Genomic DNA, 16215 nt, shown 5'->3' on the forward strand with positions numbered 1-16215 from the left:
CGGGATAGCCCCTCTTCATCGTCCCACGTTGCCCACATCTCGAGAGTTGAATTCTCCTTCCCAGTTCACACAACCAATTGAGAAGTACGCCAGTACAGGTACCCCGGACAACAAGGCAAGGACACCACTTCAATTCCATGTCACCCGGAACATCAGTGGCAGGGGCTCCTTCCTATGGTGGGAACCCCGGTAAAAGTACAGACTACCTAGATAACCCCAGGCCAATACGGTATGGTACGCTGATCAGTCTGCTCAACTGTCCACGAATCTCAAACAGACAACACTGGGAAAATCGGGGTGCGTGTTCCTGAAGATTACCCACCCCTGGAATGATTCGCATTAGACAGCATTGCGTGTTAGAAACGCCGCTTGTGCTTGGCGGGTTTTGCTGTCTCTTCTTTCTCTCTCTCTCTCTCTCTCTCTCTCTTTTTTTTTTTTTTTTTTTTAAATATTAAGGAAAGTCCTACGTAGTTTCTTTTTTCCCCTCCGAGCAAAATGATCAATCAACCACTACCGCCCCCAAAATCCGATGGACTGGGATGGCGAAAAGACGCTATAATTGCTTTTGTGCAGATTCAACATCATCTCGGCCCGGGCGGACAATACAAAATAACGTATCGCACACGCGGCTAGTGGCTTGTTCACTACATACAGCTCGGATGGATCAAAGGGCCAAAGGATAAAGGAATATGTAACGTAAGATCTCGCCGCCCAAGCCCCCTTTATCTTATTTACAGAAAGACATATACATAGTATGTATTGCAACACTATATAAGAATAAATTTTGTCCTGTTTATTTTCTCTCACGACTTGAATTGGCTTTATCCCTGGATGGGATTATCTCATGTTCTCATCAGCTTGAGAGAAATACCCTATCGTACCGTATTATTCTTTTTCACTTGGACAAAGTAAATAAGTGGTGGTGCAAGTCCCCGGGACCTTTTGAAACGACGAAAGCGAGAACATCCCTACCCACCAAATCTGCAGAAACCCTCGCTTCACGCACCAGCATCCATCCTTCCAGCCAGTCTGTTTGTTCTGTCCGAACACTGGCTGCTGCTGCTGCTGCTGCTGCTGCACGCAACGGCGACAATAAGCATCTCATCAGCAGACGCAGTTCACGTTCGGAAGAAAACAGAGGCCAGGGCGCAGTGCATTGAGCAACCTGCGTGCAGAAAATAAGTCACTGCAGCGCACGACCCGACCGACCGATTATAATAGCTGCTACACATAAACCTTGTTTTTCGCTGTCGCTTTACCTCACTTTGCACAAAGGGTCGGTCATCAGCACTGCATCGGGAGCGCCGGCAAAAGGCTGCAAACTGCCTGTCATGCTGAGAATCGTCAACCGTTCCAAGGATAGGGGTGGTACCGGGACAAGGGCCCTCTACACCTCGGCGCCACCCATGTCCACCACGCACGGTCTTCCCCCCTCCGTTGTAGAACTAGAACCAGGTCCTCCCCTGGTCAACACCATTCTTGGTCTTGTTCATAATGAGCCCTTCCCCGCTGTCTCTTCGGACGGACGCCACGCCTACGCCAGTCGTCCACTCCCTCACCCACCACCACCAAGAGCCAAGCTCTCTGTAATGCCTCCTCTATCGAGTATTTCTTCAGGCAAGGCAACCACCACACTCCGCCCAGACTTTGCAACAATGGAGTCGAGGATATCGAGGGACGACATGTTCTTGAGGCCCGCGACGGGAAGGGCTGCTATTGATCCCAGGAGGATATCGAGGGACGACTCATATTTGGTTGGCCGGAGGCCAGGCTTTCACGTTCAAAACAGGGGCCGCTTGACACCAGACATAAGCTCAAGAGGAGCCTCACCACCAAACTTTGCGCCCCCCTTTCGCCGACGGGAAACGCCAGAATCGTTGCGATCCGCCGAGATCCCGATAGGTATAGGAATTCCCATAGGCATGGCTATAGGCAGTCCATCACAGGCCTCGGGCCACTCGCCACCAAACTTTGTCAACACCTGGCGACCACAGGTACCCCAGGTGCAGGAGGTTGTCCAACCAGAGCCGGAGCCGATGCTGCCACCACCACGTGAACCAGAAGTAACGGCACCGATCAAGCGAACCAAGACTGGAAAGCGAAGGCTATTCGGGTTATTTGGGAGAAAGCATGTCGAAGAGCCAACGATGCCTTCACCTTCACAGAGTTCTTTTTATTCAGACATCAGATCGGCTTCTTCTCTGCAGAGTCAGCGGTCACCATCCACCCCAATGAGGAGCAACACATCGGCCGGTACCAACGCCTCAAAATACAAGCCTCTTATCGCCAGAACCAACACCGAGCCCATGACTTCCACACCCAGGAGCCCACGACGAAAAATCAGTAATCCAATCCCAATCGCCAACTCGATCGATACAGAGCATCCTTACCAGCCTCATGTTTTATCAGAGATTTCAAGGCCAGAGATTCCGAGGCCCAATATTTCAAGGCCCGGGACTTCAAGGCCTGTGAACCCGCCACCACCTATCCCCAACACTAACACAGGCAGTCCGTTTTTGAACGTGGAAATCCCGGATATCAAGATGGAGAGGTACAGCGTAATGTTTAGTGGCCTGTTGAATCCTCAGAGCTCGTCATCCCTCCTCGCAAGGCGCCAGGCCACTCTCGACCGACTCAAGAGCATAAACGACTGCATTATCAAGGAGGAGGAAGAGAGGACAAGGCCCATAGAACGTGCCGCTACATCCCCGCAGCCGATTCCGACAAAGTCGCCGGCCTTTACGCTCTTCCCACCTACTCCGGACTCTCGATTAGAGTCCTCTCGACTCACGTCGTCACCCAGGGCTCGGTCGAACACGTCACCTGCGACGGTATCTTCACCGGCGAGACCGCGCTTTGGCTCTGGTTCTGAAGCCGAAAATGCGGCACCCAGCATCGGCCAGGCATCACACAAAACCAGCCATTCGGCAGGATCGTCAAGGTACCTGCACCCAAGCGCTAGGGATAGGGCCGTGCACTTTGGACAGGACCAGTCCAGCTTGTATTTGGAATCACCCACCAGCCCAGTCTCCGACTATGAGCGTGACCAGCGAACGACCGTGCAACAACTTAAGCCGACGATAGCAGAGCCGCACTGGCAGTTGGTCACTCCGCCAAGCTCAGCCGCCACATCTTCGAGCACCGCCAGCAGCACTCGCAAGCGATCCCCATCGTCAACCTCCTCAGTGGCCACCAACGTCACGAGGCCTTCCGTCGATGATGAGTCTGACAATGCGCTCAAGGCTGCGGTGGAGATTTCAATTGCGAGACAAATCAGCATCTCGCGTCAACAACGGCAAATGCTGAGGCCTCTGCACACCAGTGCCATGCGGGACCGGAACGGAATGACGGCTACCAGTCCCAGGCCTGGCAGGCCGGTACCTTCGCCTGCCAAAGTGAGCCCAGTCAAGCTGGGTAAGAATGAGCGTTTGCAAGAGACAAAGTCGTCCACGCCCACGCTCATTCATCCTCCCAGGCAGCATTTATCGGCTGAGCAGTTGATGATGCACCGGAAGAGTGAGCGGGTCATTTTGGAGGCTGCCTAGGCCTTATAATTCTACCCAACAGGGCGGACAAATATTCTTACTTCTTTCACTCCTTTGGCAACTTTTCTACTATACCCCGCCTTGGATACCCGGTCTCCGTCATAGTTTGACCGACACACATTTCTTCTACCTCTTTTTCTTCTTTTTTTTTTTTTTTTTTTTTTTTTTTTTTTTTTTTTTTTTTTTTTTTTTTTTTTTTTGGAACGGTAGCGATCTTTTTGGCGTTGCTTTTGTTTGATGGGCTTATAAGGGGCGCTTGGGACTAATGGCACAAAAAAAAACATTCTTTTAACCACGGCTGGCCTTAGGTTCATGTTGATTTTCCGGTTCAGTCCGCCCGAGCTGTTTACATGCTGGCGGTGAACACGCGTTGGGTGCATTGGTTTTATGTTCATTTTTATTTTATTTTATTTTTTCTTTTGTCTCATCACGTCGCTCAGGGAAGCGGCCTTCAGTTTGGCACCATATGTCTCTTTCTTTTCATTTTTTTCTTTTATATTACTTTTGTTCGTAAATATTAAATAGTGCTCCCATAACCCACGTCTTGTGTGGAAGGGCTGGCCGCATAGTACATATTTTAATAAACAGTCCAGCTGGACGGGCTGACGATAGTCAAAACACACCTGCTTCGTAGGGACCTGGTTCGTTGGGGTTTTACACTCATTCTATCTACCCTGGGGTCTGACGATATATTGTCAAAGTTGGGTATGACGCACAAAGTATGCGAACAGGCTTCAAACTAGGTCTTGGCCTGGGTGGTATGGCTGCACTAGAGAAAGAGTACTATACACCCTCAGACGACAACATCTACAACAACCATAACATGTAGTGGAATTACGTCGTACTACGGAGTACTACGTATATCCCTTGATACTGCGTGTTCGGATGACTTGGGTGGTAACGAGACAAGGGAAGCCCCAGTAAAGAATGGTTGAATTCTCCTTGGACGAGCAAGGTTTCAAGGTTAGGCACAAACTTGAGGGCACTACTATAGATAGTATTGAGGACACTTGCCCAACCCTGTCTTTCTATATTCAGGTACAATCTCAAAAGTGGGTGTAGAAAGAATTGGCGGGGGATTTACATAGCACTCTTGGCTCATCATTCAATTCTGCAACGACGGGGATGCCAAGGAAGGACGCTGATGGACCTTGGCAACGATGGGCCCCGGCACTTCGAGATTGAAAAGAAAAAAAGAAAAAAAAAAGAAAAAAGAAAAGTGGCCGAGTTCAACACGGCCCAGAAAAGCCCAATCCTCTCTTTTTACCTGAAATTTTCAACCTTGCTCATCTTGTCGCCCATCAGACGTGGTGGTCGCTGTGAGCCTGGAATCCTGCAGCCTGCCCGTTGGGCTTTGAGGAGGCTTTTACAACCAAGACAAGATCAATTCGGGCCAGAGCACCTGCAGACAAATAGCGTTTTTCAATCATCCGAGAATACTGACGAAATGATCGCGGTCCTGCAGGCTATCGTGCAATGCCATCGCTGACTAGCCTACAGACAAAAGGATATTCGTCGATGCATCAGACTAGTCACGCTGATGAAATCCTGCACAGCAAGACAGGTTCTAGGCTTTGAAAAAGAACGATAAAGGGATAAATTGTCATAGATTCAAAAACAAGAAAAAGACAAAAAACGATTGAGCCACCTTGAGACGAAAACGCTGCGAAAAGAATGCAAGGACATGTCCGACTATGTGCCGACGCACGTCTCTCATTAAGCTAAACAATTGCTGGTACCCAATAACCGTTCACATGACAATGCAGCACGAGTTCTGCTTCTTTGCTTGCGCTAAAAGGGTGACAAGAAAATATGTCAGCGGCCATGTCTCTAGCCACGAAATGTTGGGGAAAACTAACTGTAAAACATTTTGCTCTGAGCACTCAACCCGTCGCTCTTGGCAACAAGGTCGTCAATCTTCTCTCCACGCTGAAGCACTGACTCGATGGTCTTGTGCAGCACAATCTTGGTCTCGTCGAGCTCCTTTTGGATCTTGAGAATGCTGTCGGCAGCGTGCGGGTCCTGATACGTGGTGATGTACTCCTTGAGCTCGGGAAAGGGTAAGCTTGGGCTGCCGGTCGCCCAGGCAGAACGCGGGTGCTTGGCCAAGAACTCGTCGACCACTTTGGAAAGTAGCTGATGCGCCACGAGGGCCGGATAGGCGTGGTCTGAGATGATGATGCCGCAGATCCCTTCGGTCCGTCCGTATGCGTGGAAGGTGTACTCTATCTCTGACGTCAGCTGTCCGTTGCGAGGTCATGGTGTTTCTAGGTGGCAGTTGCAGAAAGCTCTTTGGGCTATTACCATTCTCCTCTACGTCCTGTCGTTGTCCTGGCTGTAGCGATAAGACTGTCAGCATTCGTTCGAGGCTCTGGTCATAGTATAGTCGCACTTGCCTTGGTCCGCTCGGCGACGGTTTTGGAAGTAAATGTCATAAACTCAGCATAGCTAGCGCGCGAATATCTTTGTCAGCGTCTGGCTCTTGTAACTCTCGATGCGCCAGATCAACTACTCCGCGGAGGCTTGTACGTACTTGGAGCGAGTGAAGCGTGAATATGCGCTCAGCTCCTTCTCGGCGACAATCTCGTGGGCCGGCTTGCTGTCATTGCGGAAGATCTATCCGGAGACAGCCTTGTTAGTCTCGATACCGTAGGCCGCCTCTTCTACCGACTTCCAATTGAATTTGGAAGCTTTGTCCGTAATTCGTGTCCAGGTTCCCGATCAATGCAAATTAACGTACTCCGATGTAGTGCAACTTCATGGTGCCGGTATCGATGTGGGAGAGTGTCGGTCAACGGACGTTTGGCGGGGTGATGTCGTTCGAGCTAGTGGTTTTGGAGTAGTGAACAAAGTTCGCGGCTTCACTTTTTTTCCGGAAAGCCAAGTTGTTGATGAATCCAAACGAAGCTGGGAATTCGAAGGAGGTCGCAGACCGGAGACTCGGGATGCAAAAGGGGTTCGGTTCAGTAGATAAAGGGTGTGTTCAGAGTCCGCAACGCGATCGCCTTTTCGAGGTGGCGTCACATGGATTTACTGGCCGTAATCGTTACAGTGGTGGTGGGGGCGGACACTGGGCTTCCAAAGGCGGTTGAGGAAGCGCGCTGTCCCTGCCGCCGCCGTTAGAAGTGGCTCCACTCAATTCTGGCGGGGTCGGCGTTGAAGCTTTGTGATGTGCCTGGGCAAATTGGAGGATCTTGAGCATGGCTTGCTGTGAAGACCGAGTTTAAGCAACTAGGTCCATAACTGGATTTTTGATGACAATAGTCTGAAGTTGGCATCCATCACATTCAAAGGTAACTGAGCCATAAGTGTCGTCGAGGTTGATGCTTTCGAGGCTATTCAGCTGCAACTACGGGGGTGACTCAAGTTGATTCATCGAACATCAATCAAACCTAGCGCCCTTAACCCCATAAAACGTCAGGCTCCTGACGTCGGTTCCTTTTCACGCTTAGCCTTCGCTGTCATTGAGAATCCAAAATCCCAGCAAGTCAGTCGAAACAACCCCAGCTATATTTTGGGCACATGTCGGGCGTAACTGCTACGGTATAACACATCGATCCCAACCAGCATGCCGGCTCACATCAGCGATAAGATTACACAATGGCGGGATCAAGTCGATGCCATGAAGGCTGCTATTGCGGCACTGGGTCTGCCGGATAACGCAGGGAAAAACACCAGTGTCTTGGCGAATGGTTATGGCGAGGATGACCAGGACAACCTTTCCTCAATGAGCTCTGGCATGGATGGCCATGATGTTTGGGATTTCATCTCCGACGAGGAACTTCATGAGATCGATTTTGATGACAACGATTATTTTGATGACATCCAAAACGGCAATGGGCTCCCAGACACACCGTATGGTCTCCGGTGGCTGACGACAAAGTGCGATGAAGTTGCCTCTAGAAAAGGCGGGCTCTCTTCAAATCACCTGCAAGACCAGATCTTGACGTTTCTGGACTCGAGCAGATCCGAGGACGAGCTGCAGTCATCATTGACTGACTTGATTGGTTTCGATGATTTGGATTTTGTCATAGATCTCATATCTCACCGCAAGGAGGTCTCCGGTGCCGCTGCCGCCTCAAAATCGGCAGACGCAGCCTTCGTAGTGCCCGGCGGCACCCGGCTGCTCAACAAATCACAACGAGAGGATGTTTTACGCCAGCAAGACTTTAGACACAAAAATGCGACTCTAGCAGCCGGCGTATCGAAAGAGCCTCAGTATCCACATGTGTATAGAGCTTTTAGTGCCGGCAACTCCTTGAACCACGCAGGAAAGCGGTATGCTCTACCTGTTGGAAGCCAGAGGCTGGAGTTTCCTAAGTATGAGGAATATTTTATCCCAGCAGGCAAGCCCGGAGGCCTTTGGCCCGGACAGACTTTGGTCAAGATATCAGACCTTGACGGTCTATGCAGGCGAACTTTCAAGGGTTACCAAACACTCAACCGTATGCAAAGTCTTGTATATCCAATCGCCTACAAGACAAACGAGAACATGCTTGTTTGCGCTCCCACTGGAGCGGTAAGTGCCCCAATGCCGGATCGTCTCGGCGTCGTCTGCTGACAATTTTTAGGGTAAAACCGACGCCGCCATGCTCACAATATTGCATGCAATCGGCCAATACGTTACACCAAACCCTCTTGAAAATACTACCACAACGGACTTTGCAGTCCACACGGAGGACTTCAAGATTGTATATGTAGCCCCCATGAAGGCCTTGGCTGCCGAGATTACCGAGAAGCTAGGCAAACGACTGGCCTGGCTTGGAATACGCTGTCGGGAGTATACTGGTGATATGCACCTCACCAAGACCGAGATTGTCCAAACACAAATTATTGTTACCACCCCGGAGAAATGGGATGTCGTAACGAGAAAGGGGACGGGGGACACAGAACTTGTTCAAAAGGTCAGGCTACTGATTATCGATGAAGTACATATGCTTCACGACGAACGAGGTGCCGTCCTAGAGTCCTTGGTGGCCAGGACGGAAAGGCAAGTGGAAAGCACGCAGTCCCTCATCCGCATTGTTGGGTTGAGCGCTACACTTCCCAACTTTATCGACGTTGCCGACTTTCTCAAAGTCAATCGTATGCAGGGGCTCTTTTATTTTGACGCGTCCTTCCGTCCGGTTCCTTTGGAGCAGCATTTCATCGGGGTCAAGGGAAAGGCTGGAACAAAGCAATCCAGGGAAAACCTCGACGAAGTTGCATTCGACAAAGTAAGGGAAATGCTAGAAAAGGACCACCAGGTCATGGTGTTTGTGCACTCCCGAAGAGATACGTTGCAAACCGCCAAGATGCTACACGAAAGGGCAGTCGACCAAGCTTGCCTTGATCTGTTTGATCCGAGCATGCACCCCAAGTACGACGCCGCCATACGCGACATGAAGACCTGCAAGGCCAGAGAGCTTCGAGATTTGGTGCCAAAAGGAATGGGAATTCACCATGCCGGCATGACGCGATCGGACCGCAACCTGATGGAAAGACTCTTTGCAGAGGGTGTCCTCAAGGTTCTTTGCTGTACGGCCACACTTGCCTGGGGTGTGAACTTGCCGGCGGCTGCAGTTGTCATCAAAGGAACCCAAGTGTACAGCGCACAGGAGGGCAAGTTTGTTGATCTCGGAATCCTGGACGTCTTGCAGATCTTTGGGCGTGCTGGTCGGCCTCAGTTTGAGGATACCGGCATCGGAATGATTTGCACAACAGCCGACAAGCTCCCTCACTATCTCACAGCCGTTACGGACCAGCTACCGATCGAATCACGCTTTTCGTCCAAGCTGGTCGACAATCTCAACGCCGAGATTGCTCTGGGAACCGTGACTTCGATCCCAGAGGCTGTCCAGTGGATCGGGTATTCCTACCTGTACGTGCGGATGAGAAAGAATCCAATGGCGTATGGCATCAGCTGGGCCGAGTTTGAGGAAGACCCCGAGCTTGTACAGAGAAGAAGAACACTCGCCATCCAAGCTGCCAGGACTTTACAGAAGTGTCAGATGGTGATTTTCAACGAGACGACCGAAGATCTAAGAAGCAAGGATATTGGCCGCATCGCCAGCCAGTATTACATTCTTCACACTAGCATCCAAGTCTTCAACACCATGATGAATCCGTACGCGACCGAGGCCGACGTGCTCAAGATGATTGCTATGAGTGGAGAGTTTGACAACATTCAATCTAGAGACAGCGAGGCCAAGGAGTTGACGAGGATGAAAGACAACCGGGCGGCCGTGCCTTGCGACGTGGCAGGAGGTATCGACACTCCTCAGGCCAAGACCAACATTCTCCTACAGGCCTACATTTCCAAGGTTCAGCCGGAAGATTTTGCCCTCGGCAATGATCTCAACTACGTGGCTCAGCAAGCCGGACGTATTTGCAGGGCCATCTTCATGATCGCCCTCAACCGTCGCTGGGGCCACCAGTGTCTGGTACTCCTCACCCTGGCAAAGTCCATCGAGAAACGGGTCTGGCCATTCCAACACCCTCTACACCAGTTTGAGCTGCCAAAGCCTATCCTTAATCAGCTCGATTCAAAGGACTCGCTCAGCGTCGAGGCCATGAGGGATATGGAGGCGGCAGAGATAGGCGGCTTGGTTCACAACCATGGCGCGGGAACCAAGTTGGCCAACATGATCAGCAACTTTCCGACAGTGAGCGTCGAAGCCGAAATTGCACCTCTGAATCGAGATGTGCTTCGTATTCGTCTCTTCATCACGCCTGATTTCCGGTGGAACGATCGATTGCACGGCACTTCTGAGTCTTATTACATTTGGGTTGAGAACTCGGAAACTTCCGAGATCTATCACCACGAGTTCTTCATCCTCAGTCGTAGGAAGCTGTACGACGACCATGAGCTGAACTTCACCATACCGTTATCTGACCCTCTTCCGACCCAAATCTACGTCCGCGCAGTTTCCGACAGGTGGCTCGGCGCTGAGACGGTAACTCCGGTCTCATTTCAGCACCTCATTAGACCTGACACCGAGAGCGTCTACACGGACCTGCTCAACCTTCAACCACTTCCCATCAGTGCTCTGAAGAATCCAATTTTGGAGCATGTCTATGCCAAGCGCTTCCAGTACTTCAACCCGATGCAGACGCAGATATTCCACACACTATACCACACTCCAGCAAACGTCCTCCTGGGTTCACCGACCGGCAGTGGCAAGACAGTAGCTGCTGAACTGGCCATGTGGTGGGCCTTTCGGGAACGCCCCGGCTCCAAGGTAGTCTATATCGCACCCATGAAGGCACTCGTCCGCGAACGAGTCAAAGACTGGGGTGCTCGTCTAGCCCAGCCGATGGGTCTCAAACTCGTCGAGTTGACGGGTGACAACACTCCGGATACGCGGACCATCAAGGATGCAGACGTAATCATCACAACCCCAGAGAAGTGGGACGGAATCTCGCGTAGCTGGCAGACAAGAGGCTACGTTCGCCAAGTCAGCTTGGTCATCATTGACGAGATCCATCTGCTGGCTGGTGATCGTGGTCCTATCCTCGAGATCATTGTCTCGCGTATGAATTACATTGCCGCGTCAACCAAGAACTCGGTCCGTCTGCTTGGAATGTCGACCGCTTGCGCTAACGCGACTGACCTTGGCAACTGGCTGGGAGTCAAGGAGGGACTCTTCAACTTTAGGCATTCTGTGCGTCCAGTGCCGCTGGAGCTCTATATTGACGGTTTCCCCGAGGTTCGAGGCTTCTGTCCTCTGATGCAGTCTATGAACCGGCCCACGTTTCTTGCGGTCAAAAACCACAGCCCGACCAAGCCTGTCATCGTCTTTGTGCCGTCTCGTCGTCAGACTCGCCTCACCGCAAAGGATCTCATCAATATGTGCGGTATGGAAGACAACCCTAGGCGCTTTCTCAACATGGATGAGGATGACTTGCAGCTGAACCTGGCGCGGGTCAAGGATGACGCCTTGAAGGAGGCCATCAGCTTCGGCATCGGACTGCACCACGCGGGTCTAGTGGAGTCGGATAGGCAACTAGCGGAGGAGCTATTCCTCAACAACAAGATACAGATTCTCGTAGCCACCAGCACGCTGGCGTGGGGAGTCAACCTTCCGGCACACCTCGTCGTTGTCAAGGGCACGCAATTTTACGACGCCAAGATCGAAGGCTACAAGGACATGGACTTGACTGACGTCCTCCAGATGCTGGGACGAGCCGGCCGACCACAGTTTGATAATTCCGGCGTGGCCCGGATCTTTACCCAGGACTCCAAGAAGGACTTTTATAAGCACTTCCTGCACACTGGATTCCCTGTCGAGAGTTCTTTGCACACGGTTTTGGACAATCACTTGTGCGCCGAAATCTCCGCCGAAACCATAATCACAAAGCAAGATGCACTGGACTACCTTACCTGGACCTTTTTCTTCCGCCGACTGCACAAGAATCCATCCTACTACGGGCTGGAGATACCCGCCGAGGAACAGACCAGCATAGCAGCACAACAGGCTGCCAATGACTACATCATCTCTATGATTGATGGTTCCCTCGATGAGCTTGCGACCTCCAAGTGTGTCGAGGTCTACCCCAACGGTGACGTGGATCCTACGCCGCTCGGCAAGATCATGAGTTATTATTACCTCTCCCACAAGACCATCCGGAGCCTCGTGAAGCATGCAAAAGCTGGTGCTACATTTGCCGATGTCCTCTCGTGGATGTGCCGCGCTATCGAATATGACGAGCTGCCCGTAAGACACAACGAAGACCTCATAAACATTGAGCTTTCCAAGGCACTGCCTATCCCTGCCGATCTCTTTGGGGGCTTGCCCATGTGGGACCCGCACGTAAAGGCTTTTCTTTTGCTGCAGGCGCACATGTCACGAATCCCTCTCCCAATCACGGATTACGTCGGTGATCAAACGAGCGTTCTCGATCAAGCAATCCGAATTATTCAGGCCTCGATTGACGTATTGACGGAGCTCGGGCACCTGTCAAGCTGCCTTGAGATGATCAAGCTGCTTCAGTGCATCAAGTCGGCTCGTTGGCCCACCGATCCCCCCTTGGCGATCCTACCTGGGCTTGAACCCGAATCGCTTGCCACAAAAGGAAACAAGGGAAATACGACATTGGGAAAGCTGGCAGGCTTGCCAAACAAACAATTGGGCAGTATTTCCAAGGATTTGGGCGTTCCAGTCAGCCAACAGAATAGGTTTCAGAAGGCTGTATCGATGCTTCCAGACCTCTCCGTTAAAATCGAGGATATCACGGCTGCATCTTTATCAGTGGTTCTGCGGCGAGCTAATCCTCTGGTGGACCGTGACGCAAGAGTATATGCGCCAAAGTATCCCAAGCCACAGACTGAGGGCTGGTTGGTTCTGGTTGGCGATATTGCAACCGATGATGTCGTGGCCGTTAAGCGTGTCGGTTGGTCAGGGGGTCAGGGGTCAGGAGGGAAGGGCGCAGGTGGTAAGGGATCAGGGTCTTCGGGAATAGGGGCGGGAGCGAGGCCTACTGCTAAAGCCGTCATCAGGCTTCCTGATCCGGATCCCCAGAGTATTGCTGGGAGGGAAGGCAGGAAACTGGACGTGATTGTTGTCAGCGACGCTTATTTGGGGCTGGAGTACCGTACTAGTATACAGGTGCCAGCCCTGCCTAGGGTTGACGGCATAAGCAAGAAATAGTTGGTAGCCAACATGACAAAACATGTCGAGCTCATTATACATGTGCTTGTCTATCTCCCTACCTCCATTGAGCATGAAGACAGTGACAGGTTACAATATGCTAGACATCAAAAGCTTGCCAGGATCAAGTCCAATGTATTACGGGACAGGGTAACGGTTGACAACCTGGACTGGTCGTATTGTCTTGCTTTTCATACAGAAGTATCCATTTGATGTCCAGCTAGCCAAAAGTTTTCAACCTTGTGACCTTGCCACTCTGTATAATCTCGAGTGTTAAAATGTTGTCCTGTTCCGACAGTATACCAATTAACCCCAACCGAACAGGTCTGTTCTGCGACATGTAAAGGAACAGGCAAATAGGCGTACAACGTCAAAATTTTGGCTTCTTTATAAATAACTTACTGTTGATATTTTGCGGAAGAAGATGAGAAAATCAGCATACGGCTTGATTTGTTTGAGAAAAAAAAACTATACAATCGGGTATTTTTATGCTTGTTTGCGATGAAGCTGTGTCTAATACAAAAGACCAAAACTGGTTATGTGCCTACATTGCCTAGATAGGCAAGTATCAAAGCCCTGATGTGCATACTGAAAAAAAAAAAGAAAAGAAGAAAAGAAGAAAAGAGTCATGTCAAAAGCCGCGGAGCCAACTCTACCCAAGGCCTACATTTGACCGATGGCACATCACGAGGCGAGGGTTTTCACCCGACCCGGGAAAAGGCCGGCCCCAAGCCGGTTCCGCCCGGGCACAATTTTCCGCTTGAATTAGATTAGATGGAAGCAACGGATATCCCACGGGATCTAACGGAGTATAACAAAAACACAAATTATGTCGAAAGTAGACTAGCTGGCCAACTACCTAGATACATAGCTTCAGTAGATAAGGTAGGTATAAATTGCAACGAGTTGTTCGTTGGCTTGGCCGTTAGAGCGCAAAATGCTAGTAATGATCTATCTGCCTATATAATTTTTATACTTGAGAAAAAGCCACCTAGGTACAATTGGATCTCAATCTTCAGGACATGACTGCTGCCGGTTCGGTTTGTCAGTTTACTAAAGCTGACAAGCCGAACATCTTCTCCATCAGTTTCGGCGGAGCACCGCAGTGCCGGGCACAGTATATCTGGTACTCTCTTGCCCATTGACCAAGTAGGCAGCTTTGAAAGCAAAGTTTGAATGTTTCATCAGCTATTTGTTGAGGGGTCATTTTTTCTTCTTCTGACCTCCAGCGCTGTAGTGTGTGCGACCTGAAGCGTGGGTCTCGGATGGGGAGATAGTCAACGGAGATCTTTTGATTATCAACATTTGGGTTATCAGAGGCGGCGGCAATGGTTGTTGCGAAAATGAAAATAATGGCGGAGAACTTCATTTTCTTTTTTTTTTCTTTTTTCTTTTTTGTGTGAAAAAAAGCAACTCGAGTAGTGACTGTGTCGAGTTCTATGTCGTAAAATTGAGTCTGTCGAAGGGTTCAAATAGGAAACAAGGTTAGCAAACCGATATTTATATGTTGGCGAAATCATGAGGTTAAAAGACACCAGATGCGCATAAATGTTAAAAAAAGAATTTGCTTGAAAATCGGCCTGGCCGGCGATAAATTCCGACAGGGTAGCTGCTATCCATCGACGCAAGCTTGCTGGTGATCTGCCTACTAATGTTAGGAATTTTTTCTTTTCTTGTTTCTAACGACTCAAGTCCATGACCTTTGCATGTGGACAAAGTTATGCAAAAGGTATTTATTGACAAGGCTTTCTCGCCATGAAAACCCATGCGTTCATCTTTCAAGTCTAAATTAACAAAATATATGTTGTGGACGAACTGCTGATGTTATGTTATGCTGGGTTTGAATCGTTGCTTCTTTCTAATAATAGGCAGACCACTGCGAGGTTGCACGCATACGGCTAACCCCCAGGGATACCTGGCTTGCCATAGTTAGGATCTGTGTTAACTAAAAACTCAAAATTATATTAGAATACTTACGCAACGCACTTATGATATAGGAGGCTAACCCCTAAGGCCGTTGGGGATTTTATCGTTATACGTGAATGCGCATATATAGTAAAGCAATCCAATCAGGATACAAGACTAGTTATAAAAGCCCTTGGCTCTCTATACAAAGAAGAAAGAAAAACTAATTTTATCTTGTTATTGGTGCAATGTATTTCTTGAAGTATTTCTTATGCTTTACACATCCGCCAGCATGAGTTTCAAAATCGCTGCCCGGGAGCCCAAGTGAGATGGCTAACAGGACAGCGAGCCTATACCTAGAAAAGCGATAAAAAGTTGTAATACGGAGCAACTGGGTATCCTATAGTTGGTAATATATTATGTGAGTAAGGAAACGATGCATTGCTATGTTGGTTCAAAGAGGACAATCACTCCCAGTCAATTTAAAATGCACCAAAATCTGGAGCCAGGTGAAATAAGAAAGGATGCTCGGGGAAAAGATAGCATGAAAAAATAAAACCTCCAGCGAGGGACTAACCTGTAACCTACGAACGGAGAACTAAAACAACCTGGAAACAGTGCATCTCGACATTTCTCATACTAGACTAGACTAAATGCTGTTGCCCAACGGTAGCTGGTGGTCACAATCTCTTTTTTTTTGCGACCAGGTACATATAGCCTGGCAAGAGTCTCCTGGTGATGAGGCAGGCCTGGTAGTAAAGGAGTAGGGAAGCGCCAGACAAGGAATTTTTGTATACAAGACTGGATGATTGTACTTCAGTTTAAAGAAGTAGAGAACAGAAGAAAATAATCCTGCCAGCAACGAATGATAACAACATCACTATCAACAAGTCGGTCATGAAGACATGAAAAGACGGCAAATAGAGGAACAGAACCGGCGCAACATGGCATAGAGTACCCACGATTTCAGCAGTGTATTGTGGCTTTATGTCACAATATTCGGGCTGACTTTGGAAATTCTAATCTTGAGGGCGTAGGTCTTTACTTTCATCGAGAAGACACTCCTCTCGACCTTAGCTTCGGCTCCAATCGCCAATGCTATCCAGTGCCAGCTAAATCTTTGGACTACCACTTGA

The 16215-nt window shown here is 49.8% G+C and overlaps 3 protein-coding genes across 3 annotated transcripts; 2 read left to right on the top strand and 1 right to left on the bottom strand.

Annotated features, from left to right (window-relative positions):
• Nucleotides 1-1331: 1331 nt before the first annotated feature.
• Nucleotides 1332-3545, top strand: PgNI_01747 (uncharacterized protein; the record flags this gene model as incomplete). Its single annotated transcript, XM_031121819.1, has 1 exon — nucleotides 1332-3545. The coding sequence occupies one exon, from the start codon at nucleotides 1332-1334 to the stop codon at nucleotides 3543-3545; it is 2214 nt and encodes a 737-aa protein (XP_030988331.1).
• A 1374-nt stretch (nucleotides 3546-4919) lies between these two features.
• On the bottom strand, nucleotides 4920-6595 carry PgNI_01748 (uncharacterized protein). Its single transcript, XM_031121820.1, has 6 exons — nucleotides 6286-6595; nucleotides 6079-6161; nucleotides 5938-5993; nucleotides 5850-5876; nucleotides 5405-5770; nucleotides 4920-5336 (listed from the first exon to the last, which is right to left on the bottom strand). Exons 1-6 carry the CDS (start codon nucleotides 6304-6306, stop codon nucleotides 5296-5298), a joined length of 594 nt encoding a protein of 197 aa, XP_030986678.1. The 5' UTR covers nucleotides 6307-6595; the 3' UTR covers nucleotides 4920-5295.
• Nucleotides 6596-7113: 518 nt separating this feature from the next.
• Nucleotides 7114-13174, top strand: PgNI_01749 (uncharacterized protein; the record flags this gene model as incomplete). The annotated part of the gene is made up of 2 exons (XM_031121821.1): nucleotides 7114-8064; nucleotides 8117-13174. 2 exons carry the CDS (start codon nucleotides 7114-7116, stop codon nucleotides 13172-13174), a joined length of 6009 nt encoding a protein of 2002 aa, XP_030986677.1.
• Between the last annotated feature and the right edge of the window lie 3041 nt (nucleotides 13175-16215).

The sequence above is a fragment of the Pyricularia grisea genome (genome assembly GCF_004355905.1).
Source record: "Pyricularia grisea strain NI907 chromosome Unknown Pyricularia_grisea_NI907_Scaffold_1, whole genome shotgun sequence".
NCBI lineage: Eukaryota > Fungi > Ascomycota > Sordariomycetes > Magnaporthales > Pyriculariaceae > Pyricularia > Pyricularia grisea.

What these genes read in the sequence shown, in the direction of transcription:
- PgNI_01748 (XM_031121820.1), bottom strand. Translation starts at nt 6,306, where the DNA reads ATGAAGTTGCACTACATCGGA. An exon ending in TCACGCTTCACTCGCTCCAA is followed by an intron (nt 5,994 to 6,078) that starts GTACGTACAAGC and finishes TTCGCGCGCTAG; the next exon opens with CTATGCTGAGTTTATGACAT. An exon ending in ACAGGACGTAGAGGAGAATG is followed by an intron (nt 5,771 to 5,849) that starts GTAATAGCCCAA and finishes CGTCAGAGATAG; the next exon opens with AGTACACCTTCCACGCATAC.